The sequence below is a fragment of the Ammospiza caudacuta genome, chromosome 8 (assembly GCF_027887145.1).
Source record: "Ammospiza caudacuta isolate bAmmCau1 chromosome 8, bAmmCau1.pri, whole genome shotgun sequence".
Classification (NCBI taxonomy): domain Eukaryota; kingdom Metazoa; phylum Chordata; class Aves; order Passeriformes; family Passerellidae; genus Ammospiza; species Ammospiza caudacuta.
Genome location: NC_080600.1, coordinates 17,634,157 through 17,661,708, shown reverse-complemented (window position 1 = coordinate 17,661,708; position 27,552 = coordinate 17,634,157). Strand labels below are relative to the sequence as shown.

At 39.6% G+C, this 27,552-nt stretch overlaps 1 protein-coding gene across 1 annotated transcript in view; it reads left to right on the top strand.

The window, feature by feature from the left end:
* The window catches only part of ALS2 (alsin Rho guanine nucleotide exchange factor ALS2), a 36,839-nt gene extending 9,287 nt beyond the window's left edge, over positions 1–27,552 (top strand). The window contains exons 5-34 of the mRNA XM_058809220.1: positions 737–1,097; positions 1,954–2,122; positions 2,587–2,683; positions 3,084–3,161; positions 4,104–4,280; positions 5,859–6,030; positions 6,411–6,591; positions 8,295–8,360; positions 10,788–10,950; positions 11,741–11,872; positions 12,096–12,224; positions 12,535–12,605; positions 12,959–13,025; positions 13,308–13,510; positions 13,646–13,711; positions 15,114–15,212; positions 15,723–15,887; positions 18,011–18,122; positions 18,417–18,494; positions 18,605–18,738; positions 20,651–20,818; positions 21,081–21,198; positions 21,730–21,887; positions 22,578–22,700; positions 23,175–23,351; positions 23,731–23,776; positions 24,280–24,341; positions 24,955–25,104; positions 25,361–25,457; positions 26,826–27,552. Coding sequence (XP_058665203.1) covers positions 737–1,097; positions 1,954–2,122; positions 2,587–2,683; positions 3,084–3,161; positions 4,104–4,280; positions 5,859–6,030; positions 6,411–6,591; positions 8,295–8,360; positions 10,788–10,950; positions 11,741–11,872; positions 12,096–12,224; positions 12,535–12,605; positions 12,959–13,025; positions 13,308–13,510; positions 13,646–13,711; positions 15,114–15,212; positions 15,723–15,887; positions 18,011–18,122; positions 18,417–18,494; positions 18,605–18,738; positions 20,651–20,818; positions 21,081–21,198; positions 21,730–21,887; positions 22,578–22,700; positions 23,175–23,351; positions 23,731–23,776; positions 24,280–24,341; positions 24,955–25,104; positions 25,361–25,457; positions 26,826–26,864 — 3,858 coding nt within the window. The 3' untranslated portion in view covers positions 26,865–27,552. The remainder of the gene's footprint in view (positions 1–736; positions 1,098–1,953; positions 2,123–2,586; positions 2,684–3,083; positions 3,162–4,103; positions 4,281–5,858; positions 6,031–6,410; positions 6,592–8,294; positions 8,361–10,787; positions 10,951–11,740; positions 11,873–12,095; positions 12,225–12,534; positions 12,606–12,958; positions 13,026–13,307; positions 13,511–13,645; positions 13,712–15,113; positions 15,213–15,722; positions 15,888–18,010; positions 18,123–18,416; positions 18,495–18,604; positions 18,739–20,650; positions 20,819–21,080; positions 21,199–21,729; positions 21,888–22,577; positions 22,701–23,174; positions 23,352–23,730; positions 23,777–24,279; positions 24,342–24,954; positions 25,105–25,360; positions 25,458–26,825) is intronic.

The following is a 27,552-nucleotide window of genomic DNA, read 5'->3' as shown; positions in this document are numbered from 1 at the left end:
TCCACTGTGTATTAGATGGGAAAACAGGACTTTGCTGTCTTTGTTTTAATATTCAAGCTATTTGTCAGAGGTCATTTTGGGCATTGTTTCTTATTTGGTGGGTCAGCTGTTTGCTATTACAGGTAATGGTGTGCTGGGGCTAATAATTGCCTTCGGTCAATTTGTCCCTCGTGTGACTTGAGGGTTATTGACTAAGCTTTATATGGATACAACAACGGTGTAAGGAGACACAGCCCAGTTTGGTTTTAAGATAGGCCTTGCAAAATGAATCCATGAATTGCTGTTTACCTTTTACATATTGAAAAGAGCTCTTGTCTCTCTCAAAATGGAGCATGCTCACTGATGCACTTTCATTGGTGGCAAAGAAGTTGGCAATAAGCTTAAAATTATATCCCTTCTTATATTTGTGTGCAAATATCCTTTTTTTGTTGCTATTTAAAAACCCCAGACTTACAGTCTCTTATGTGGGCAGGTGTAACAGACAAAGCCCAGTCCTTTTAGAAATGGTGCTTGGTGCTACCTTTAAAAAATCATTCTGAGCAATAGATGTACACCTAAGCATAAAAAATCTGGATAATTTATATTATACAGTTAAAATACATCTATAATTTACAGTAAACATTAATAATAAATATTATATGGTGTTCAGTCTGGCCCGTGGTTTGAATAGTGAATGTGTATCATCATCCTACTGTGCTGCCTGCTCTGATAGTTTCCCACTTCCCTTTGGTTTTAGCCATCTCAAGAGGAGCAGCTCAGTGCTTGTATCCCTGGACCCCCAGGCAGCAGCACATCCACCCTGAACAGCCTGGTGGCCTCGTGTGCCTCAGCAGTTGGGGTGAGAGTCGCTGCCACCTACGAGGCTGGAGCCTTGTCCCTGAAGAAGGTCATGAACTTCTACGGCACATCCTCGAGTGAGCCGGGATCTCAGTCGGGCAGCAGGTCCCCGGGGCCCGAAGCTCTGAAGGACAGCCGAGAGGAGCAAGTCAGGCTGGAATCCATGCAGGGGAAGAAGAGTTCCAGTCTAGTAGATATTAGGGAAGAGGAATCTGAAGGAGGGAGTCGAAGACTTTCCCTGCCTGGCTTGTTGTCACAAGGTAAACAAGCATGTTGGGGAAAAAACACTGGAAAACTTATAATAATGTGGAGGTTTGTAAGTGAAAAAAACCCCAAATATTTATTAAACACAAATCCAATGATCTCTCAAAGATGTGTATGAATTCTAAATGATACCTTAAGGCTTGAAAGCAGTGGAGAGAGTAAAGACTAGCAGATACTGCATGCTAAGAAAACTAAAAACAGTGGGTCTACAAATGGTCTTTCTTGTTAAAATAAGGTAAAGTGAGCACATTGGAGGAGTCATATTGCCAAATGATCTTTCATGGTGGTTTTGTAGCCAAAGATAAAAATCTGTGGTCTGTAATCTGCACTGCACTGAGCTGGTTTTGAGCCAGAGACCTATAAGTATTCCAGTTCCCACTGCTGAACTTCAAAGTTAATGACTTTGTTCCCTCACAGAATTTAGTGCTGTTAATTGCTCTGAATGTATATATGGTTTAGTTCTATATTGATCTTGCATTTGAGGGGAAGTTTAGGAAGTATTCAAGTCTTCTGTTCACTCCAAGGATATATTTTTTTTCAAAACACTTTAATGTATAGTTTGTTTTGGTTTCTTTGCTTCATTATAACTGCATGGTTTTCATATGTCTGCTATACTTTAGAAGCTGGTAAAAACTACTTGATATCTACCTGGTTTTACTACCTGTGGTACCTCTTTGTATCCATAACCTATTGTCTTACCTGTCAACCTTTGTTCTCGGGCTTGAATTAAAACTGCTTCAAGAAGTTTTGATCACTTGCTATTAAGTAGTGTTGTTACTGTGTAATGCACAATCTGAGTGATGCATTTATGAAAATGATCAGAAATTTTTCTCATTCTTGGCCTCTGCTCAGTTTCCCCAAGGCTCTTACGGAAGGTAGGACGGGCAAAAATGAGGACTGTGGCTCTGACTCCAACCTACAGTGGTGAAGCTGATGCTCTTTTGCCCTCTCTAAGAACAGAGGTGTGGAGCTGGGGGAAGGGCAAGGAAGGACAGCTAGGGCATGGTGATGTTCTGCCAAGGTGAGATTTCTTTGAAAAATGTTTTTTTATTCAGTAGATTGCTAGGAAATTTTGAGTATTGAACACTCTCAGCTTCTCAAATTTAAACATCTGCCATGCAGTGTCTGCTTGTTCTTTCAGATGTTGTGATCTAATTTTCTCCAAGTAATATGTTTTAAGCTGTGTTGTTACTGAGCATCAATCAATTCCAATTTTACCCTTTGTAGTCAGTAATAGTTTTGGTGATATTTTGAATTTATCCAAATTGGGGTGAGGTTTGTCATCAACTTTTGCCCTTCCTGATCATTTTGACTAAGCTGGTTTATTGCCAGAAGGTTCCATATGTATTTGTTTTTTCTAATTTGTTTTGGAGAAGGAAATAAAACCTTGAGTGTTTCCACATTAACAGTACCTCTGATAATATTTTTTCTTTTTCCCACATTCTACCCGTCTTCCCTCACCTTACGGGTTCTGGGGAATGACAGGCTTCAGCCACTGTGTGTGAAAAGCCTTGATGGTAAGGAAGTGATTCACCTCTCTGCTGGTGGCCATCATTCCTTAGCACTCACTGCCAAATCCCAGGTACAAGTCATTGTTACCATTTGTTGTTTCTCAGACATAATTATCATGTTTGGTCTTTTCTAGTTTTTAGTTTCTTTTGCTTCTAAACTTTTGTTCCTGTTTGTGGGAGGCAGCATGGAAGTGTTGTGGAATGTAAATTGTATTTCTGCCCAAGTTCTGCACGTACCATCAACATTATGTTTAAAGATTGCTGTGAGTTGATTTGATGCATTCTATTTCTGAATGTGAGAAGACAATCTCAGAATGTAGGAAGGCAGTGAAAATGAAGGAAATGCTTCTCAGTACATGACTCCTATAGCCTTGACTTGTGTGTTTGCACTTGATGTGTTGTACTACCACAGTTCAGTATGTTTCCATGTATATAAATGTTCATTCTGATGTTCAGCACTGCTTCTTGCAGGTGTATTCCTGGGGCAGTAATATCTCTGGCCAGCTTGGTCACTTGAACTCCCCAACAACCGTCCCTCGTCTTGCAAAGGTACTTTGTTTTCTGTGGTTTTCTTCTTGTACAAGTGAATGCAGAGTAATTTCTGAGAAGGACCTGTTCATGGATCTATGTGCTATTTAATAACAGAGCCCTTGATTTTCTTTGGCTTATGCTGTAAAATGATCTTTAGGTGAGCTTGTGAAAATCTACACAAGAAATCATTTTCACAGACTTCCTCTGGTTTTTGACCACAGTGAAGTTCTAGAACTGAGAAATGTGACTGTTCTATTTTCCTATCAGATTTCACTTTTACCTTATGTTTGATTTTTCTGATATTGATGTTGCAGTGTTGAAACTTGTGAATACTTCAGAGCTCTGTTTTTATTCTAAACAATTGTTTCTAGTGTTTTTAGTTTGGTTGGACCACACCCACATTTGTTGTTCGTTTCCTTATTTCCGGAGCTTTGCAGAATTTTGGCAGTGGGTTTTCTCTTTGTTTTGAACTTTTCACCACATTGAGTGAATAGCAAAATAACAATTTTTGGGTTAGACCACAGCCTTTCCCATGTTTTCTAGTGCTCATCTTAATGGAAAGCTAGCTGCATAGTTGTCCTGTTTAGGCCTTATGCAAATTAATGTACAGCAGATTAATTGTCTCCCAACTTTATATAGATTTCCCAGTTAAATGTAGAGGGGAGAATAGTGTTCCACTTTAATCAAACTCACTTGATGCCCATTTAAAAATAAAACTGATTTGTAACTGAAAGGCAAAAAAAATCAACCATTAGAAAGAAAACTGGAAAGAGTTTTCAGTATATGTGCAAGGAGTTTATATGTTATGAGACACTGAAGCTGAAAAATTGGCTGGTTATTGCAATAGTTTGTTCTTGGCAGGTGAATTATGTACATGTGTGACTAGAAAAGTTATATACTTTTCTCTCCTTCCAGCTTTGGGTGATGATTTTTAATGTCTTCCTTCCTCCTGAATTTTAGGTGTGCGGTGAAGGTATTTGGACTACAGCAGCAGGACTAGATTATTCTCTCTTCTTAGCAGATGAGAAAGACTTCCAGCCTGGATTATATTACTGTGGCCAGGAGACATCAACAGAAAATAATTTGAATGAAAATAGCTGTTCTAAGAGTCCAGCTTTGTTAGTAGCTTGTAGTAAGGTGAGTGTTATTTCCTTTAAGTCAGTACAGATCATACTGGTGCTCTTAGGAAACAGCGTGGTGCTGGTGGCTTGATGAGCTGTAAGGGTGTCAAGGCACGTGGTTGGTTCCTAGTAGTCAAACGAGGAGCACATTGGATGGGGTGCAGAAAGGAGGTCAAGTTTGTATTGTTCTCTCCCCTGCCTGTTTCTTGGCCTTCCCTTCTGTTTGAGGGACAAGGAGGTGTTTCTAGTATGTTAATCCATTACCTTACATCTGTGTGTGCTGCAGAAAGGCACACTTTTATTGTGCTCTGCTTCACCAGTCTTTGTGTCCAGGCTTCACTGCTACTGCTCTTCACTTGCTTGTCTCTCAACTGGCTGAGGCCATGGGCTGCTCTGTTCTATAACTCCATTCTGCCTCTTGTTAGTGACTGGGCAGAAGGTCCCTGTGAGTTCTGCACCTTCTCCTTCCCCACCCCTCCCTTTCACATGAGTGCAAAGGGAGATCTGAGCAAAAATGTGCATTTGATGTCAATGGGAGACAGGGGCTGCCCCTACACAGGTTTTTTCATGAAGCTGAATTTTACATGTGCCTTGAGGTTGGCATGAGGTAGCAGTGTGAACTGTGATTACATGTCCTCTTCCAGTTTGTGTATGGCTTCAAACCAACATGAGTTTAAGGTAACAAAAAGGAAATTATGAGGGCAGAGAGTGTCTCTGCCTTAGCTCCTCTGGGTATCACTGCTATTTCCCTAAATTGAGCAGGAAAGCTGTTTGGGAAGTGTTTTGAGGAGGGACAGAGACTTAGACACTGGGTCTGTGTCTGTGCATGCAGACACACACACCTGTGTGCCTTCTGTAAGATTGTTGCTAGCCATTCCCTTCTCTTCAAGGGTGACTGGTAGGCTCTTGCATATAAGAACTGGTTGCCTGTGGAAAGACTTTGGCTCAGTGTTTCAAAGGAATCCTCTATTTATCAATCAAGGAAATAAAAGTAGAGCTCAAACTCTGAATTACTCACTTTTGCATGTGGGCCAAAATTCATGAGGAACCATAATGCATCAGTGGCACTTGTGCTGACTTTAGATAAGAATTCTGCTTTGAACTACTGTGGAAAGCAAGTACTACTGTTAGTAATATTGCAGTATCAATAAACTGGATTCTTATCAATAAATTGGCATATTCTGGGTCGAGAAAGGACCTGTCTAGAGCACAGTCATAGCTCTAATAAATTATATTCTTCATATTTAATAGGAGAAATGTATGATGTACTGAATTGAAGGTCACTGTCTCTTAAACATGGAATGGTAGTATGAGCCACCTTAAAAGGTGATTTATGTATTTATTGTCTTTTGGTTTTGTCAGAGTCAGGAAAATGAACAGCAGTTCATAAATGTATCTTCAGCTTTTGTCATTCCTGTATTTAGACAGTATTGAGTGGGTTGTTTGTTATTGAAGGTAATTAATGCTTACCATCAATTACTACCACTTAGCTCTTCAACATATGCTTTATTTGCATTACTCTATTTTTAAATTGGGGTGTAAAAAGAAAAACATTAAAGCTGCTGTTTTTTCTTTTCTCTTTTTCATCTTTCAGATAGGGTACATAAGCAATGTGATAGCTGGTGGTGACAACTGTCTGGCCTTAGTTGACAAAAACGTAATGGGATATATTGCCAGTTTGCATGAGTTGGCTGCTACTGAGAGAAGGTTTTATTTCAGACTGAGTGAGATCAAATCTCAGGTTCTTAGACCTCTTTTAGGTTTAGGTAAGACCTTCTTTTAATGTTTTCCTTGATATCGTTCCCCCTACAGTTTCTGTTATGCAAAATTTAAACCTAATAAGATATTTTCAAGATAAAACTAAGCTCTTGCTTTCTCCCCTGTTTGGATGAAGAGATGAAAGACAGTTGCATTTTGACAGTGTTCATTCTGTTAATATTTGCACTTTCCTGATGGTTTCACCTGAAATACCTTCATTATTTGAGCTGTATTTAGTCTAAAACTGTTGAATTTCTGATTCTGGATAATGTATCCATGAGGTGAAAGTACTGATAAAACATCTAAACAGCACCATGTTGAGATTTTCTCTGTTAATGGGTGCTGCTCTTTCATAAGGTAATCTAAATTGCTTTCTGGTCTGTTACAGATAATTTGGGCAATGCAAATGCAATCCAGTTGTTGCAGGAAATGGCAAGCAGGTTCAGCAAGCTGTGCTATCTCATTGGTCAACATGGAGCTTCTTTAAGTAGCTTTCTTCATGGAGTAAAAGAAGCCAGGAGCTTGGCCATCCTGAAGCATTCCAGTCTCTTTTTGGATAGTTACACTGAGCAAGTATCCAATTCCCTCTCATCTTGAGTCTCTGCAGGCTTAATCTACTGACTGCAACAAGCCCTGAGTTAAGGGAAAGTAGGTCATAAGGAAAGCTATGTGACTGTTGCATTGTTGTGATTTAGAAATGTGTGGAGTTTTACACAAATGGATTCATTTTTAGTGAGATGTATTTCCAAGTCTTCACCAGTGGAGCACATGAACAGCATCACCTTCCTTTGTGTAAAACTCTGGGTACAGATTCTTCTTTGGTTGCTGCCTATAAACCTAAATATTCATCACTTATTAAGGATCTTGTGTAGTATAATGTGACAAGACTTACCATTGCTAGGTTATACCGCTGCTAATTAGAGCTGCCTTTGGGGGTTTATTGAGGTTACAAAATGCTTTTTCAGTAGCCATTAACTAAAGATTGTCTTCCAGACAAAAATTCTTCTGTCCTCATGCCTGCTAAACAGCTGGCATTACACCTGTCACCCAAAAGCTGGAGCTGCTTTAGTACTGAGCATTAAGTCTGGATTTTCCTAGTTATTGTTTTTATTGGCTTAATGCATTTTGGGAGAGAAGATCTATGCACTCAGCCTGTTCTCTGTCTTTCCTGACAGTAACTTCTAGTTTCTGGACAATTTTATTTAAATGTGACAGAAGTCTCATCATACTTAATAATTACAGGTTTTTGTGAAAAATAATGGTTTAACAGAAAGTTTAAAAGTGTTGTATCTTGGTTACCAGATATCTGAAAATATCTAAGGAAACAAAATTTTGAGATTATCTACTTGTTATTATGCAGTAGTTGTCAACTTTGTTATGCAATAGCAGTTTGATGGACAACTAGTTGCACTTTTTTTGAACACAGACACAACCAAGAACATTTTTGCTAGGTCAGTGACAAACTTATGCTGTATCACCCTAAAAGAAGCTTCCATCTTTGTTTATCATATAGATTGTTCATAAATCTAAATATGTGTTTTCTCATTTTCTTACTTAGTCTTCAACTCGAATTTTTCTTGTAACCTAGATTTTCAAAATTGGTTCTCATTACTCAGAATAGAAGGTTTTAATTTTTTCTTCCTCAAAGACTGAAGTACCTAACCTCTGTTCTCACTACTGCTTGTCTTCTGCACTCCCTCTTTGCTCGCTATTGCTTACATGTTTTTATGTGTATGGCATCAGAGCCTTGGTGTTACACCATGAGTATCTTTCAAGATCAGTCAGGCAACACAAGTATCATCTGTTAAATGGGCTAAGCAGAGACCTCTTCCCTTGGAAAAGGGTGGTTTTGTTTTGTTTTGTTTTTCTAATGGTGGTGGAGAAAAGTCATAGAATGTTGAATAGCAGGAAAAGAGAAAATTCCTCTCTTGAAATTTCCATCCTGACTGTAATTAGAAGCTAGTAGTACTAAATGGTTCAAACAGGTAGTTTATTCTGTACACACCCAAATTTGAGAGAAACAAAAGTAAAAGTCAAGTAAGCCCTCTGCCTTGTGCTGATGGCAGCAGAAATGTGTAGTAGTGCATGTTCACTGCTCCATGTGGAAGGTGAATGCCAAGTGTTCAGTAACAGAGTATTGCTCAAGTACTCTATAACTTGTGTAGTAAAAGATATTACAGAGGTCATCATAAACTCTTGGACATTTCAACAGTTGCTGCTTTCTGGGATGTTTTCACTTTCTAATTGAAGATCTTTTTCTTCCCTATATTAGGTATTGTACTTCAGTAACAAACTTCCTCGTAATGGGAGGATTTATGCTCCTTGCAAAGCCAGCAATGTAAGCAAACCTTTACCATTTTTTGAACATTTTTATCAATTAACTGTAAAGAATTGAGAGGGCATGTGTGTAGTAATGACCATGCAGAGACTGGCTCTCAGCATACTTGAGTACACTAATTCCTTTTCCTTCAAATCAAGAGAAAGTTACCTCCTCTTAACTGTGATAAAGAATTTAGGTTAAAATGCTGCTGAGTTCATTTAGTTCATCTTGAAGGTGGAGAAAGGTGGAAAAAAAGCTTGTTATTGGGAGTTCCTTCAAAGAAACAGAGTTCAGGTCATGATTTTTTTTAAACTTTAGATAAATGAGGTTAAATGTTCATCATTATTCAGTGTTAGTGTTTATTCTTTCAAACGTTGCTGTCAAGAAAATACCAAAGAAAATTAGCTCCAGTAGATTAGATGAATGAATTTCATTTGAATTCTTTAAGTTTATGGAAGTGCTTTAAAATGATGCAAAAGTATTTCTGCATGTGCATCTTCTCTGCCTCTCAAGGTTTCTTTGCCCTATTTCATGCTGTAAATGTGAGGAAGGAATTGTATTTGAAGGACTGAGACAGTACAGTTGAGGTTTCCAGATCCTGAAGCTTTTCTCTTATTTCTGTAGAGGTTTTGCCTAGGAAATAAAGTAGTCATGCTGGGTCTCTCACCCTAGTGCTCTGAAGAAGTTGTACTGAGGGTAATTTTTAATTTGTCTGTGGAATTGCTGCCTTTCCTTCACAAATTCTGTAACTGGGACTAATTCAGTTAATGTTTATGGAGTGCTTTGAATGCAGTATAAATTACGGTACTGGAAGTTCTTGGAAAGGCTGGTACCTAGGACGAAGAATATTCTGCCCTCTGAGGATCAGTGCCAAAGTCTAAATACAGAATCACCCTGCTGAGAGATACTGAGAATCTTTTTTCATTGGTCAGGATTTTTAGGATGACTTAGAGGAAATCTTAGTTCAAGTATAAGCTTGTTTATAATTCATACTGAAATCACCCAGTGCTGAATTCATCACCTCAGTTGTCACTGCTGGGTGTCACAGCTTCTCCTCCTGCAACCAGGGTCTCATTAGGTAAATAACACTTCAGGGAAGAGATGTGTGCAAGTTTTGTCCTGCTTCTTGCAAAGGAAAGTTAAGAATATCTTTGATGCTAATGATGAATTTCCCCCCCACTCCCTCCCTGAGGGGTACTGTCTTAAGTAAATGGTTAATGGTGTCAGCCCATCTTTTATGGATGTTCTGCAGCATGAATGCATTAGATGTAGTCCTGACTTTAAAAAAGGTCCCAGCTTCAATGGAAGTCTCCATAGTTGGCAGGTTTTTGAGATGTCCTCTAAAAGAGTAGACAAGCTGTAATGAATGTTGTCTATTATTATTTGATGCTTTTCAACAGAGAAACCTCCATGTGAGGATCTCAAAATTAAAAATAGCAAGCTGTCCAGAGGCATAAATTTAAAATTAGGAAAAACAGTCTTCTCTCAAAGGAAGACTTTATTCCTAAGGCTTGTTCAGTAACAGAGTTCTTAAGTACCACTAGCAGACCTGGACAAGGCACAGTAGTTTGTGTGAGATGGCATCTCACTAATTGTGTAGCATTCTTAGGGAGTCTGCTGTGAACTCTGATCTGTTTTGCTGTCCCTGGGCCCTGCTTTCTCAGCCTCACCTGATTCTTGCAACTTGTGGTTTAACTGTTTCCCAGCTGGATGTGTTTCAGTGCACCTGTCCTGTGTGCCAGCACTGGTGAGCACACACCTACAGCAAAGGAGAGGGAAAAATAGATGTGCTTTCCTTTTAATAAGGAAATTCTGGGTTTGTGTGCTAATGTATTGTCTTCTGAATCATTTCCCTCTTCTTCTCTGAACTAGATTAGTTCTCCCTCTTGGAAATCAGACTGAGGATTGAACAGATTTCCTGCCTTTCTCTGAGGAAGAACTGCTCAGTTGCCTTGAACAACAGAGGGAGAAGAAATTATTTCAGTATATTTAGGGAAGTGCACTAGAGCAAAGTTAGGATTCTTTCAGGCCTTCTTGCATGAATCAAGAGTGTTAGAAACTTGCTACTCTAAAAGCAATGGGGATGTCTTTCTCACCTGTTTGTTCTTTACTCATCAAGTGGTAAAGAGGAAAAAGGCAATGGTTACACTCCAAGTGAGCAACATAGTCAACCTCCTTCAGCCAGTTTGATGACTGAGCATATGAAATTAGAAGTAAAAAACAAGTCTTGTATTGCAGTTTTAGCTACATATCTTTATTGCTGTACTTCCTGAAACTAAATTGTAAATAGATGAATAAGCAGCGTGCACTTGCCCTTACAATTTTTATGGGTTTATGATAATTCAAAAAGGGGCAATCTGGGCTCATTTACATAACACATCACTGATGTCTTAATGTCTTTTTTCTTCTCTCATCCCTCTGTTTCCCAATGGTCCCATCATTTAGGGACTTCTTGAGTAAAAACCAGGAGCTGTTACAGAAACTGTCTGAGAAGAATGAGGAAAACCTGCAGCTAGTAGAAGTTTTGAATGCTCTGTTTTTCATGCCATTTGGACGACTTCATAATTATGCCAGAACTTTGCTAAAGCTTGCCACGTGTTTTGAAGTGGTAGGATGGTTTTTCTATCTATAGTGCAATAAATAAACACATGAAACTTATAGCTTGGAAGTAACTGTGTGAAGCAAATGCCAGGTAATTAAAACCAGTTTATTCCTCAGAGGAGCTACTTCAAACTTGTATTTGCTGCAGGGAAGATCTTGTAGATTTATTTGCATAATCTTACACCACTTGCACAAATCACATGACAGGTAGAAACTTGTTATTCTGCCAGAGCTTGTTTGTGTGCCTGAGTGCTTAATTGCAAATACATTGTTTTGATATTTGCCTGTTGCTTTTCAGTTTCATCTGGCATCATTGCAGCTACCCTTGGCTGTAATACTCTACAAAAAACACTACATATGTATTAGGTAGACTTTTACCACCCATTTAGATGTGTATAATTACTTTGTTTTGAAATAAAAGATGACTAAACAGGCACAGTAACTACTTGTACATTTAGCCCAATATTGTAATTAGTAATTTAGAGTATTGTTCCTGCAGTTATGAGCACTACTTCTGGGACAGCTTATTGAGCTGCAAGAAAGTAGATCATGTAATTGTGTATTAATCATTCTCCTTGTAACATTCAGGGACCTTCTTGTGATTTTTAAAAACTATCAGGACACTAACAGAACATGTGACCAAAAAAATAACTGTCTGCTCTGCTTATTACCCAGACCAACTGTCATGCCCTTAGTGCAGATTTAATAAAATGAGCAGTTGTGTTGCAGCTTGGTTGGTGGTGTTGGTACAGGGGATCAGCAGCACCCTCAGCTCTGCCTTACCTTGTGCCCTGCAGGCATCTCCAGAATACCAGAAGCTGCAGGATTCTAGTTCATGTTATGAGAACCTTGCTGTCCATCTTAGCAGAAAAATGAAAGAAGCAGAATACACCCTTGGCTTCTGGAAGACCTTTCCTGGGAAAATGACGGTATGGTGATGATTTCCAGTCCATCTGCAGCTTGAATCTCTTGCTCTTAGTGCCTGTGTCCATTACTGATGCTGCTGTCCCAGTGTTTTCCAGCTGGTGTTGCTGTAGTGCTCTTTACTTTGGAAAGGCTTGGAAAGCTTTCCTGTGAAAGACTAAAGCAGCAGCCCTCAGTCACAGTCAGTGAGGAGTGGGATTGTGTCACTTTGTGTTGCCCTCCCTGCAGGACTCCTTGCGGAAGCCGGAGCGGCGTTTGATCTGTGAGAGCAGCAATCGGGCCCTGTCCCTGCAGCACGCAGGAAGGTTCTCTGTGAACTGGTTCATCCTCTTCAATGATGCTCTGGTACATGCTCAGGTGAGCCAGCTTGCAGCCAGCAACAAAACCTTTTCTCTGCTTCAAACACCACATATTTTTCATACACTGAAGTTTTTCCAGTGTAAAAATAAATCTGACATCATGTGTCTTTTTAACATTTGATTGCATTGGCCTGTGGCTGGCATGGTTTCTGTTGGCTGTTGCTTGAAGCAAAGTTGGTGGAAAGAGTCCCTAATGCTCAGTTTTTGCTAGTTCTCAAACAAAGGGGAAAAAATAAACCATTTGGAAAAAAGTGGGGCTGGGTTAATGGATCAGTAACTGGTGATGTTTCCTTTCTCCTTTCCTACAGTTCTCAACACACCATATCTTCCCCTTGTCCACACTGTGGGTAGAAGCTCTTTCAGAAGAGACTGGTAATGTGTGAGTATTCTTGCTTGTGGTGCTGAAACAGTCTGATCTTTTGGGAGAAAAGATGAGCATTTTGTAACCAATTACTGTGAACTTGGAGTGGAATGCAGTGATTGCAGCCATATCTACCCTTTTTTCTTGTTTCAGAAAATGTATTTCTGTGTCTTAAAAAAAGTTGTGTAAACATCAGAAAGATTAAGGTGGTCGAGAGGGAAGCAAGTCTTCTTTCTGCTGCTTCTTTTTATTGCTAACTTTAAGGGAATGCTAGCTGGGGTAGGGAAGAGAAGGCACAATATCAGTGCTCTAAGAAATCTTGGGGTTTCAGGATGGAATTTCAGAGATTAAAATACTTTTTCCCTGTGTAGGAATGGGTTGAAGATTACAACACCTGAAGAGCAATTTGTTCTTGTTTCTTCAACACCACAGGAAAAGGTGGGCATTTCTACAAATTTAAAACAGCTTCAGTGATACAGATGATGCTTTTTCTCCCGTTGTGAAATCAAACTTGGAGAAGGATTTTCCTGAGTATTCCCCAGTAACGAAGTCTTTCTGCAGCTGAGTGTGCAGGCTGGCTGTGCCTGAGTGTCGCAGCGTTGCAGTGCACAGCACTGTGCTGAGCAGTGCCAGTGGCATGATTGTGCTTGCTGTAAAGGTGAGAGCCGGTGCAAAGACAGCTGCTGGCTAAATTCTGTCATGAACCACTTTCTGTTTCAGACCAAGTGGCTGAGGGCAATAAGCCAAGCAGTGGATCAGGCCCTTAGAGGGACTTCTGACATGGTCCTGTATGGAGCTGGTGGGAATGTGCCAAGACAGGAACCTCCTATTTCTCGCAGTGCCAAATACACCTTCTACAAGGACCCTCGATTCAAGGATGCTGTTTATGATGGGAGGTGGCTTTCAGGAAAACCCCATGGAAGGTAAAAGCACTGGAGCTGTTGAAACCAAAATGAAGTGGTTGCTGTAGCAATAAGTAGGCTCACTCACAGAAGGTATTTTTAAAGTGCAAAAGACAAAAATTGTCTTACATATTTGCATGGGTTTGTATTTTCCAGAGGGATCCTAAAATGGGCAGATGGACGAATGTACTCTGGGACTTTCCGGACTGGGCTGGAGGATGGGTAAGATATCCTAACTACTTGTAGAGCCAGGCAAGAAATACTTTTTGTTGTAGGAGCAAACAACAAAACCTTTTTAATTAAAGGTTTTGCAGTGAATCTTACTGGCCTGTCTTACAACATAGTGATGCATCTTCTCTAGTGTTTTCTTTGCTATATTTCTGGTAGAGCAAAGGTTTAGTAATTTAGCAAAGAGACAAAATCTTGAACTGAGACTTCAGGGTTTGGGTGAAAACTAATGAGAGTATGTGATCTTGATGATGAAGATAACTAGTACAGAGGAGACTGAAAGTAGGCTGAATGGAAGGTCTGAAACAAGGAAAACCACTTGAAAATAACTCAATATATTACTTTTATTATTAGCTTTGAATTAATTCAATTAGCTTTGAATTAATCTGTGGACTGCATTGCCAAGAATCTGCTTATAACACCGTTGAGGCTGAGATATTAATTTATTTCCAAAGGCATTTTTATCTGCATCTTGTGAGCAGACATGCTTGTATTGGGCAGGATAAAAATATGTGAGAAGTCTTATTGACTTTGAGATGTATTTTCAAAATACTGGGTTGGAGGGGAATTGAAATGGGGTCTGACCGCAGACAGCTTTTTAAAATTCCTCTTGGCTATTGGCGTAATGTCAAACTATAAAACAAGATTAGAGCTTTGGTCATTTGTAACTAAGTAACTAATCCTGGAGATTTTAGGGTTGTTGGAGATGGAAATACTGCAAACAAGTCCCAGCCAGAAAGAAATGGATTAGTATTTAGCTGTAATTGCTGAAATTATCAAATGTGTATACTTGTATTTCAGCATGCATGTTATAGTCCCAGCAGTTAACAGCAGTGTCATGTTGGGAGGACATGTTCTGAAGAGAACCTTCAGAACTGGATTTTAATCTCCTCAGGAGATGAAAATCAATAAATACAGTTGTGTATCTCATTCTTTTCAGGCATACTGAAACTGTGAATAATTCTTTGTCACTGAGCATTACTGGAAGCTAGCATCTTTTGAAAAAATCTTTTCTGTAGCATTACATGCCCTTATCTTTCCCTGGAATAGAGTGTACTTGAATTATCAAGAGCTGAAGAAAATAATAAAGGTAGAAGCAGTCGTATGATTTGAAAAGACTCATGGCCTGAGAAAAACACTGCATTGTGGCTGTGAGAGCAGTATTTATAATGTCACAATCAAACAGGAGAGAGCAGTATGGACTAAATTGACCATCTAGTGATGCTGAATTCTTACTTTCTCTTATAAAAACTCTTATCTGTGACTGCTGTAGTTAAAGATGCACAAAAATGAGAGAGAGCGTTCTGATTTTAGAATTGCTCTGTTTTGTGTGTCTGCTCTGTTAATGAAATGTGCTGGTGTTACAGCTGCTTGTGTTCCATCTCTGCCCTGGCAGGTATGGGGAATACAGAGTGCCCAACAAAGCACTGAATAAAGAGGACCATTACGTGGGATACTGGAAGGAAGGCAAAATGTGTGGGCACGGAGTGTACAGGTAACTTGTGGCACTTGTGTTGCTGGCACTGCATGGCTGCAGGAGAGCAGGGCTGATGCTCTGACCAAGGCTCTGTGTGTAGCTTTCCTACGTTGCAGACTTGTGGTTGTAGTTAGTGTAGCTTATTTTCTGCTTTGCTCACAATGCAACTTGTACAGTGGTTAGTTGTTAATGTCTGCTCTAATGTTGCTGCCACCTGGCAATAAGAGAGGATTCTTTGCTCTGAGAGATAAGTATCACCTCCAATGGCCTTGCTTGCAGGGCAGAGAGTGGCTTTAAAACAATAAAGCATCCAAAGACTTGTATTAAAGGATCGCTTTTATCCCAAACATACTTTAACTGTAGTTGCTGTTTGGTGTGGTTGTAATGCAATTCCTAGAAGGAAAAAGAGAGGGCTTATCTGTTTGGGGGAAGCACCCAGCAAAACGAATCAATCAGAAGCTCCCAAACCAGCCCCCCAGGAGAGCAGCAGATGAAGGACTCTGAGCTGTTCCTGTGTTGCTGTTGCAGCTATGCCACGGGTGAGGTGTATGAAGGGTGTTTCCAGGATAACATGCGGCACGGGCACGGGCTGCTGCGCAGTGGGAAGCTGACCTCTTCTTCCCCCAGTATGTTCATTGGACAGTGGATAATGGACAAGAAGAGTGGTTATGGAGTTTTTGATGATATCACAAGGTAATGCTTCCACAGTCCTTAAAACTCAGGTATGCAATTTTGCAATTGCAAAAAGAATAGGCAAGGATGTGATTTGTGAGTACCAGGAATACTGCATGTCTTTTTCTTTCTTCTTAATTGCTGGGCTTTCTGGGTTGATGGTATAAAGAAATGAGTCTAGAAACTGCCTTTTAGTGCTGCTTCTGGAGTGAGTGGTGGAGGGATTGCACTGTTTTTTTGTCTTGTTTTCTGTCATACTCCTGCCTGAAAACTAGCTCTGAGTATGGTGTTTTATTGAGGTGTTGTGTGGTGCATGTGCTGAAAGTGTTAAAAATTCATGTGAGGAGTATTCTTTCATCTCAGACCTATGAGACTGGGTTGTTCAGTGGCAGATAATGGTGCTCACGAATTTCAACTCATGCTCAGATTTTCCATTGGCTTATTCTCCCAGTGCAGTGGAGGGAAGATGCTTCCTCTCAGGGCAGATGACTGAAATGATGGTCTCAGAGACAGACTTGCACTAAATACGTGCAATAAATGAACCCTGAGCACACATCAATATAATCTGTCTTTCTGTCACCAATTTAATGGTTGTTTTTTCTGGAAAGAGCTTTTGGTGAATGCCCAAGGAACTGTTGTTGGTTAACTGAATGCCCACTTGAAAAGCCAAGCAGGCAAAAGTCTGGAGTGTAAAGGGGAGATGTTTTTCTGAAACAAAGCTGTTGTAATATCTCTAGGTATTTCCTACCTTCCTATGTTCCTTCCTATGTTCTTACTCTGTAGTGCCAAGACGTGTCTGCATACTTTCTTTAGTCATTTATCTTCCTGGGACAAATAGATACCAGCTTTTCTTGCAAATCCTCTCACCTCCAGAATTTGTAAATGCAATGTTAATTCATGGTGAAGGAGGAGTGTGGCATTTGCTTTTCACTCCAGCACTACTCAAACATGAGTGAGCTGCCCTGATGTAGTTTTGCTTCTGGTGTTGGGGAGGTAATCTGTGTGTCTTTGTGTCCTCAGGATTTGTTTTCTGCACTTATTCTGCAGCCCAGACTAAAAAGGAATAGCTGCAGACACTATTGCCTGCTGTCATTTTTGCAAAACAGTTATTTGAACAAGTGGGACTTTGAGTTTCCATCCCAGTAACTGAGCATGCAGAATCTCTCTCCAAGGGCCCTTCACCCAGCAGAGGCCTCTGTAGCTGGCAGGATGAATCATCAGAGAAGCTTCCTGCCACCCTATGGGGCCAGTCAGCTGGGAAACACCCCTGAGCTTAGTTTAATGGTTGGACTTACTCTCTTTACTATAAACATAGTTTTTCCTGGGTACATTTCAAGGAAAATGCTTGGTAACAAGCAGAATTGTATCAAATCAATTACTAGTTTCCCTCTAAAAGCAGAAAAAAAGGCCTTAAGAAGTTAATATTTTATTAATTGCATGGGGAAAATGTCACATTCTCTTCCAGAACTGGAAAAATAGGTTGTTTGGAAATATTTGAGACTTGCACTAAGTTTCAAACAACTCTAGCCTGACATCTATGCACTTATATAAAGAAAAAAATAGTATTTTAAATAGTCTGAAAGAGGCTGATGTTTATTTGTAAGCAATCTTTAATTGTATAATAATTTTTTTAATGTTGTGACCTTTGTTAGGCTGTTATATAGAAACTTGGCACAATATGATGTGTTTCTTCACAATATTTGTACTCTTAATATTTCAAAAATGTCATGTATGACTTTCTAGGTCTCCCTCCTATTCCCCAAGAAGAATAGCTTGGTTTCTTTTGATTTTTTTATTCTCTTCAGTTTGAGCCATCAGACTTTAGGTAAAAGAAATAAAAACTTTGGCAAAACAAGCTGCTCAAGTTCCTTGGGGCGTGCAGTGGGCTTAACAGGGCTGCAGCACTGTTTCAGCTCATCAGCTTGCTTGGATATGGCCAATTTGGAATGTGAATTGGGAAAGAAAGTTCACTCTAATTTATTTGTACCAAAAATAGTCTGGTGAACCTCAACTGACAGACCCAAAGCAAGTGCTCTGTGACTCTCTTCTGATGATTTCTTTAATGGTCATTGTGGCTGTAAAGCCAAAGAAAGACTAGAGATGTACTATTTAGGCTCTGTTTTTCCCACTTCATTTTTCTTCAGAGGAGAAAAGTATATGGGAATGTGGCAAGATGATGTTTGCCAAGGCAATGGTGTTGTGGTTACTCAGTTTGGACTGTATTACGAAGGAGCCTTCAGCAGCAACAAAATGATGGTGAGTTGGACACCAGACCCTGGGCTTAGGGACTTCTCCTCTAAGTGTGGCAGCTTTCTGAGGCAGATGAGTGTGTGTTAGGTTGTGGAAACTTTCTGCTCTTCTGATCTTCTATTGCCCATGCTTTTAGAATTGCCTTTATTGTCCCTGCTCTAACCTAGGACTACTTCAGAAAGAGCTTAGAAATTACTATTTGCTAAGAATTAAAAACAGGTTTTCTAAAGTGCATCTTTACATCTGTGGTCTGCCCTTCTGTTATAATTACTGCTTTGTGTTCTTTGATTCTTTTTGTAGGGGACTGGAATTCTGCTTTCTGAGGATGATACAGTCTATGAGGGGGAATTTTCAGATAACTGGACTCTGAGTGGAAAGGTCTGTATTGCAGTTGTCACTTGTAAACTGTTAACCATCTAAGAAAATAAAAAGGTTGTCATTTGGTTCCCAATGGATTTTAGTTAAATGTTTTATTATCTTTTCTCAAGGGAACACTGACCTTGCCAAATGGAGATTATATTGAAGGTCTCTTCAGTGGAGAGTGGGGATCTGGAATAAAAATCACAGGAACCTACTTCAAACCTAGTTTGTATGAGAATGAGAAGGACAAGCCTAAAGCACTGTGAGTGTTGAATAATAAATAATTATTATTTTAAATAATAAATGTGGTTCAGTATTACTTAGGAACAGAAAGATTGTCTTTTCTCAAAGACCGGTCAAAAATACTTCTTCCAAAGAAACAGTGAGGTTTTGAAAACATTTTTCCTCGTTCTTGCTGCTAAAGAAATAAGATAAACCTACTGTTACAGTTATTCTTGCTTTAATTACTACTTGAATATGCAAATAATGGCATGAAATTACAGGACAGCTGATGTGCTGCTACTGTGCTGTGCTGTAGCAGTCTAATTTTTTTTTTTGTTTATGTTGGAGCTGACTGATAGAACCTGAGTTCACAGCTGCTGCTGACTTCTGAGCTCCTGAGAAAGACTTAAGTTCCATTAAATTAAGTTAATAACAGATCTCTGCCTTCTGCCAGTTACTTTGTTAGCAAATTAATGAATTAAGTGTGTCATTTAATAATGCCAGTAGGGATATATTTGGACAGAGTTGACTAGATCCTCCACTTCTTCCAAACCGTGTGTAAGAAAATAGAAGGTTGCTGATTTGCAGAAAAGCATTTTAATACCGTGGCAAAGACCACTTTGAAAAGTATCTGTAAACCTCTCTGTATAGCAGATGCCTTGGGGTAATTTGCTTAATTATTTCTGGGGAAAAAAAATCAAAATATGTTCAAGTTCTAATTGATATATCTTTGAGTAAAAGAAAGCACAGTAAAGAGTTGATGGTGAGATGTTGGTATGTGGTAGCACCATGTAATGGTTTAGCAATTGCTGTATGGGATTCAGTGTCTTGGAAACGTGCTCTGAAATTTCAGATTAAAATGGGAAACACAGCTCTAATATTTTTACATAGATTACTTGTCAGTTGGCTTCCTGAAGCTTTCACTGGTGATTTCTTTTGACAGTGCTGACACCTACAACAGCATGCAAGTTAAGCAGGGCCTCCCTGCTGAACTGAACACTTGCAGCCTTTACAGTTGTCTGCTTTTTACCCCAGTAGGGAGTCTATGAATAAATGTATATACATATTTTTGAGGATTGCTTGTGAAATAAGGGTTTCATCTATCCTCTTCTGACTGTCTTCAAGTTGAAAATCTTCTGGTATAATTTCTGAAAAGGCTTAGAGCCTACTTTTCCTGCTTTGTGAAGCTGGCAGCATGGGGAAATTACCTGTGTTGCTAGTTCTCATCTCAAATATGCTGGAAGAAATATTAATGAGAGGTTTGACAATTTCTGACACTTCATTTAATTCAAGATAGACCTGTTAACCCTGACAGCACTTACTTGTTTTGAGAAAGCTTTTCAAAGCCGTAAATTCATTATATGTCTGAAATATCTTTATACGTGCAAAGAGCTCTTGGTTTTCTTCTGGCTACAGATGATCCCTGAGCTTTGTCTGGCAGTGAAAGGATGCCTGAGCTGGTTTTGCTCTCTATCAGCACATCCCTAACATGCTCTGCAGCATTATCTGTAGCTGCTACTTTAGGGTCAGAAGCTGTGTAGCCATCCTTGGTATTTATGTGGGTAGCTGTGCTACTTGTACACTCCAGGACAGAGAGATGCTTGGGACTTACTTATGCTGTGTCCTTGCTATACAAATGTGTCCTGAGACTTCTGAATGGATACCAGTGATAAAGATAAGCACCAGACCTTTGCTGTACCATTTCCTGGAAGGCTGCAAGAAAGAGTAAAACTAACAAGGTTCATAGCTGTCCTCTAATGTAGGTATTAGTAGTAGGTTCTAACTTTATTCTTAGTGATAAAACATGGTTCACAGTAGAGTCTGTTAAGTTTCTCAGCTTTTGGTAAAACAGTGTGAGAGATGAGATTGACATTAGCCATGAGTGGTTTTCAAGCTGAATGTGTTGTTTCATTGCTATTTGATTTTAACAGACCCACTGGTCATTTTATTAGGCGGAAACTTGGGATCCTGGCAGTGTCCCCTGATGAGAAATGGAAGGCAGTATTTGAAGAATGCTGGAACCAGCTTGGCTGTGAGAGCCCTGGCCAGGGGGACAGATGGAAGGCTTGGGACAACATTGCGGTGGCTCTGACCACCAACCGACGGCAGCACAAAGACAGGTAGGCTCCTAGAGAATGTGTCACCAAGCAAGAGAGGATGGAGAGAGAAACTGCAATTGCACTCAGCTCTAAACTTGAAACTGGCTGTAAAGTTTTAGTTAAAACAGCAGCAAATCCCAAACGAAATCATAACCTTACTGCTCTGCACTACAAACCCTTTCAGGAACATGCTGATGGTTATTACTAGTTGAGTTGTTAATGTCAGGGGTTTTTCCCCATTGTGTGTCTCAACCTGTACAATGTCTGTCTTTTTAAACTGCAGCCCAGAATTACTGAGCCGCTCACATACTCAGACACTGGAAAGCTTGGAGTTCATTCCACAACACATTGGTGCCTTCACCCTGGAAAAATATGAAAATATAAAAAAATATTTGATAAAGGTATTGTGACTGAAATGCTCACATAATAAGGCATGACAAGCTCACTTTGTAATAGCTTTCCTAATTACTTCCATATTTGCACTCTTGTAATCCATAGTTCATGTTTGCTCATCACTTATTATATTGAAGTCCACAACTAAGACTAAAATAATTGAATACCTAATGAATGCTCTCTTAAAGTCACTTTCTGTTCAGTTACTGTTTTCATTCTTTAATGTTGGATCCCAGCAAAGCATCTTGAAATACTTGCTAATTTTTGCATGTCGATTTTAAGATTACTGAGCAGATGACTAGTCCAAGTAGTAGCACAAGTTCTTGTACTGTCTTGACTCCTATAAATTGTGTTTAGCTGACACAGAAATTTTATAATTCAAATGGCAATTTGTTAAATATAGCTCATTTTTTAGATACTTGTAATATTTTCTTGTAAGCCTGTTGTTGGATCTTTCACCCATCTGTCTTGGATTCCATTTTTTTAAACTTGTTTGCCATTGACCTATCTGACTGGCCAATTAATATACATTGTCTCAGGCTTGTGATACTCCTCTGCATCCCTTGGGCAAGCTGGTGGAAACGCTGGTGGCTGTCTACAGAATGACCTATGTTGGTGTAGGAGCCAATCGACGACTGCTGCAGGAGGCTGTAAGGGAGATCAAGTCCTACCTCAAACGCATCTTCCAGCTGGTCAGGTAATGAGACTCATTTTCAAGTCAAACTGCTGCTGAATTCATGAAAGCTGCCCCATGTCCTGAAGCTACCTAGTGTTGTACAGTTCAAAGGTGCTGGCATTGTAACTTAATTTTGGGGGTTGTTTGTATTTTCCTATCTTTTTAAGGAGTCTTGAATATTTTGTCAAAAATGGAAAAATTAAACTAGTGTGTTACATCCTACATTGTATTTCAAAATGTGGCTGTAAGCAGCTCACCTGGAATATGGATTTACAGTTTAGTGTCTGTGGATATCAGGGCTGTGCAAAGACAGTGTTCAAAGGGTATAGAACACTAGTGAGGATAGGGAATCCCAGTGTATTCCATAAAGTTCTTACCAATGGATGAACAATCTTCCTATGAAGAGCTGGCTTGGCTTCTTGAGAATGTGTCCTGCCAATCTGAAAGCAGAAATACTCCAAATTACTAACAGTTAGAAGCCTCGTCTGGAGGAAAGTAATGTTAATGTAGGAAAGGTGTCCTTGTCAAGGGAGGGGTTGGCATTCCTAAGTTTTCCTCCAGGGAGCTGGTACTCTGTGTGTTACCTGTGCTGTCTTAGCCCACCATATATTATTTTTGCTGTCTTTTTTTTCTCCTGTCTTGCCTTAGTGCTGAGATCTGTGGAAACGTGTAGATGTGACCTCAAATGCGTTTACGTGTTTTGCCTTTTAGGTTCTTGTTTCCTGATCTCCCGGAAGAGGGCAGCACAATTCCATTTCTGATGACGGAGTCAAAAGGAAGGCGATCATTTTGCAGTGGGAAATCTGATTCCAGATCGGAATCTCCTGAGCCAGGGTACATAAAGGAAAAACAAAGCATTTGTTGCATTTTTTTTTTCTTCTTTGGGGGAAGAAAGATAAACAATATTCAACTGATGGATCTAAGCAGTGGTTTGTCTTCCCCTTGGGTTGTGATGACAAATTCTGATAAGCAAAATTCCATGTTATGGTTGTAATAAGCATTCACGCTTGTCCGTGCAGTGGTTCTTTACTTAAAACAAAACTTGCTTTTGTCTGTTATGGGTAAGCAAGTTAAGGCTTGAGCCTGGGCTTCAGAAAAGCATTTTGGATAAGAGCACTGGAGGTAATTTATAATCTTATCAGAGTTGCTATTTGATGGATTTGTACTTATTTCTTTACTCTTATCCCTCATAGAATAGACTTGTGATACATGAAAGATTTGTTCCAATGATTTTCATTCAATTTTTATAGATAACTAGGTTTTTTATGTCTTCCTTTGCAAACCACCCCTTCTGGTTTTTTGTTGCAGCTACGTGGTAACCAGTTTTGGCTTGCTGCTCCCTGTGTTACTGCCACGCCTCTATCCCCCTCTGTTTATGCTCTATGCCTTGGACAACGAGCGTGAGGAGGACATTTACTGGGAATGCGTCTTGCGCCTAAACAAACAGACTGATCTGGCTCTTCTCAGCTTCCTGGGAGTGCAAGCGTGAGTACAGCAAAACAGAAACTGCAACAGGTTATGGCATGTCATTAAGTAAAGCAACTAAAACAAAGCCCCAGCTTTCTAAAGTATTTTCTCTGATTCAAATGCATCTAGACATGTCTTCAAGCTAATTAGAAGGGTTAAGAGTGACTCAGACCTTCCCTCTTCCAAAACAGGGAAGTGGAAGGGATGGGAACGAGGTAAACATTGGTGTTGCTCCAAAATCAGAGACATTTCAAATTACAGTTTTCCTGGGTACCTGTGTGAGGTGTAGCTGATCCTGGAGGAAGGGCTGTTGTGTCTCAGAACACGATGACTTCATTCCTGTAATGCGAAAAATACGTTAAGATTATGTTTTCTCAGTGGACTATGTTTCTTGCAGGAAGTTTTGGCCAGGAACTGTGTCCATCCTTGGAGAGAGTAGAAAGGTATGTTCATTGGGCCTTGTTTATGTGTTTTGCCCAGTGGTTCTTTCAAGAAACTGAAATCATCAAAGTGATCAAAGAATTTTTGGCCAGGCTCTTTGCTTAAGATATGCCATGTTATTATATTTCCCTTAAGTTTGCCTACTATTTAAATACTATAGTAATGACTTAGCAGGGGCACTGGACTTGATCTCCAGAGGTCCCCTCCAGCCCCAGCCATTCTGTGATTTCTTACAGTGGCCATCAGGCCAGCTTTGTCACTCACTGACAGACTTGGCAATGAAATCAAGAGACCTTTGCTTGGTCTCCAGTTATGAAAGTGTGAGAATGAATGTCTAGCATAGAGATTTTCAAGCTGCTTAATTAAGAGAGTTATATCATTATATACTTTCTGCTTAGAAAAAATGTATAGTTTACATTCTTAATCATTATCTTGTTGAAAGAGGCTCAACACTGAACAGTGGGGGTACTGAACCTGCCTGATAAATCTTACCATGATTACACAGGTATCATCAAACACAAAAGATGCCTGCTTTGCCTCTGCTGTTGAATGTTTACAGCAAATCAGGTAATTCTTTGTAATCTGTCTTTCAGTGTTTCACTGTCCCTGCCACAGTAGTATCTGGTTTACTTGACTGGGATCCTTTACATGTCACTCTTTTTTGTTCACCTTTGTAAGAGAAGTCACTAAGACATTTTCCAGTTCTGAGTAAAGATGCAAATTCTCCTGCTGGGGAATGAAGTGTTGCTTCATGAACACAACTGAAAGGTGTCTGTAGGGCACCATTTAGAATCAAGGGCATAAGGATGTCTGTCAAATACACATGTGCATTTCCAAACAGCTGTGGGCAAGTCACCTGAGCATGGGAGGCTTTTCTGTGTCTTTTGTGCAAGAATTTAAGAAATTAGGAATATTTTAGAAAGGAATTTTTCCCCTTTTACTACTATATTAAAACACCATAAAAGTGTGACGAGAGTCTGCCTTGCAGTAGTGTGCCTTGCTGTGGTGCTTGTAACCTGGGTCCTGTGCAGCCTTGGCAGCCCTGGCTGCTGCAGTGTCAATGTCTGACTGACCTCCATGGGCATGGGGAGGGCCATGGTGGCCAGCAAACCCTTCCTAATTTAGATGCAGATCTCTCACTGCTTACTGTTATCCTGGTTTGCTTTTGCTCTCCAAACAGTACCACATTTACCCCAGCTGACAAGCTGAAGGTGATCCAGCAGACTTTTGAAGAGATCTCCCAGAGTGTACTTGAGACCCTTCAGGAAGATTTTCTGTGGTCCATGGATGACTTATTTCCTGTTTTTCTCTATGTGGTGCTACGAGCCAGGTAGGCACCAAGGGTGGCATCAGTCATAAGTGAGCATTGGCAGGACAAGGACTTCTGTGTTAAACACTCCTGCTGCTTGTTATGGGATTACTTACTGGCTTTTTGTAACTATAAATTCTCCAATTTGACTGTTTGCTTTGGTCTGAAAAAGTCTTGAACAGTCTTTATTGTGAAAAAGCCCTGAATTCAGAATTAAGAAACATAATACTGGCAACTTGTGTTCCCATGTTCACTTTCCCACTCTCACATGTGGCAGGATAAGGAATTTGGGGTCTGAGGTGCACTTAATCGAGGACCTGATGGATCCCTATCTCCAGCATGGGGAGCAAGGCATCATGTTCACTACCTTGAAGGTATGAAAATTATTCAGAGTTACTAAAGACTTTCTTTGGAAATAATCAGCTTTTAGCAATGAAGATCAGCTTAGGACAATTATATGAACATTAGGCTATAACTTCTTTGACTTTAATTGAAATTTTTTACTAGGATAGGCAAGGAAATTTAATGTAAAGTTTTGGCTAACCTCCTAATTGCAGGTACCTCTAAGAAAAATGGTGTAATGTGCAAATGTGGATTGCTCAAAGGTAATATTGGTTACTGTTGGAATGTTCTAAATGCTCACTTGTCATTCCCCTGCGACTTAACAAGCCTTACTCTCCCTATAAAAACTGAAATGAAGTGCTTCTTTGGAGATTAGCCATTCCATTAAAGTTTAAGTCTAACATTACATCAAGACTTTCCAAGAATGCAGTTTTAGGGGGAAAAAACCCCACACTGTCACTCTCCACATTTTATTAAGTATTCTTATCTTTTTAAGTATGGGAAAAGGAAGAGTATGTGTTTGGAAGAATATCCTCTTATACACTAAGACATTCATAATAGAAATACATTGTTTTGCTACCTCAAAACGGTTTATCACGCGGATCTTGGGACTAGTCAGCAGTGTGGAGCCTTTTAGTGGTGTTGTTTTGGAGGGAGGCTGTTAATCTCAAGTTTAAGGAAAAATCTTAAACTGAAGTGTTAGGTGATCATGATTGTATTTTCTGTCTGTGCAAACTCAAAAAAGTTGAGTTCCAGAGGATTTTTTTAAAGACCTATTAGTTTCATAATGTTGCAAAAAAGGAAGGTTTGCATTGGTTGAAATTTACTAAGGAACCTACATGGTGGAAGCCAAAGTAGAATCTAATTTGCCATGAGTGCAAATGTTGTCTGAGACATTATATTAAGTTTCTGATCCTGGCTGACCTGACCCAGTGCATATTTGAGCCATCATTAAGAAGTGAATAACTCGCAACATGCAGTCAGGGTGATGGAAACCTTTGCTTTTCACTCTGAGTGCTTTTGAAATGCTTCATCCCTGCATCCTTGTCCTGTAAAATATTTTCTATTTTTGAGTCCTTCTGTCAAAGGGCAAAGAGAGACTTGTAACCAAAAATATGCTTTCATCTAGGCATAGTGGGAGCTGTGAAAGTATGGAGTCCCAAATCATGCTATCTTGCTTGATTAGGTGTTGAATATAATTTGTAACTTAGTCTCCTGTTGCTCATTTTGCTAGCTCTTGTATCAGAAGGTTCTCATGTGTTGAGTGCCACTGTAGCATCACTGCTTGTAGAGAGCCTTGTCCTCCGTTTTCTTGCATAGGGAAAAAACTCAACCTTTTTGTGTGTGATGCTTTGTTGTGAACTGGCAATTGTGCTAATCTGAACTTTGTTTTAATTCAGGCATGTTACTACCAGATTCAACATGAAAAGCTTACCTAGACCATCATTTACAACCTGCCTCTGTGGGACAATTTGCTCAGTGGAACTTCACTAATAACCACTTTCCTGAAATGGCCCTTAGAAATTACTTGGTTATGTTTTGCTGCTACAGATTATATTCAGTTATTTCTTCTGAACTCTCAGTTCTAAGATTCAACTGAATCAAGACTGCAGCCAGCTTTCTGTGAAGTGGTGAAGTTAAAGACTTGGTTTGTCAAGTACCTACCAAGAAGAAATACTTTCCTGTTCTAACAGAAAGATAATTTACTCCTTTTAAATTAACCGTGCTGCACAAAGGCATGGCATCTACATAGAACAAGTGTGAGAGTCTGGACTGCATGGCTTCCAAAGCAGTGGGTTTGTTTTTATTATTCCTGGTCTGTCAGCAGAAATGTTTAAAGGGAATGAATTGCACCACAGAACCATTTGGTCTTCCTGAATTAAGCTGTATGTTTGTTTATTTAAGAAAATAGAAATATGTTAGTATTTATAATGGGTACCTATAGTGTGTTTGGCGATAACGGTTTTGAGGTATCTGTGTTGAACAGCATTGCTGAATGCAGTATTCATGTGCTGTTGTGAAATAATCACACTGTTATGGACTTCCCTATTTACTAGAATTGTAAATATACGGGCATTTACCTTTCTTTCTGTTTATGAAATAAATAAAAGGCACTGACCACTTCAG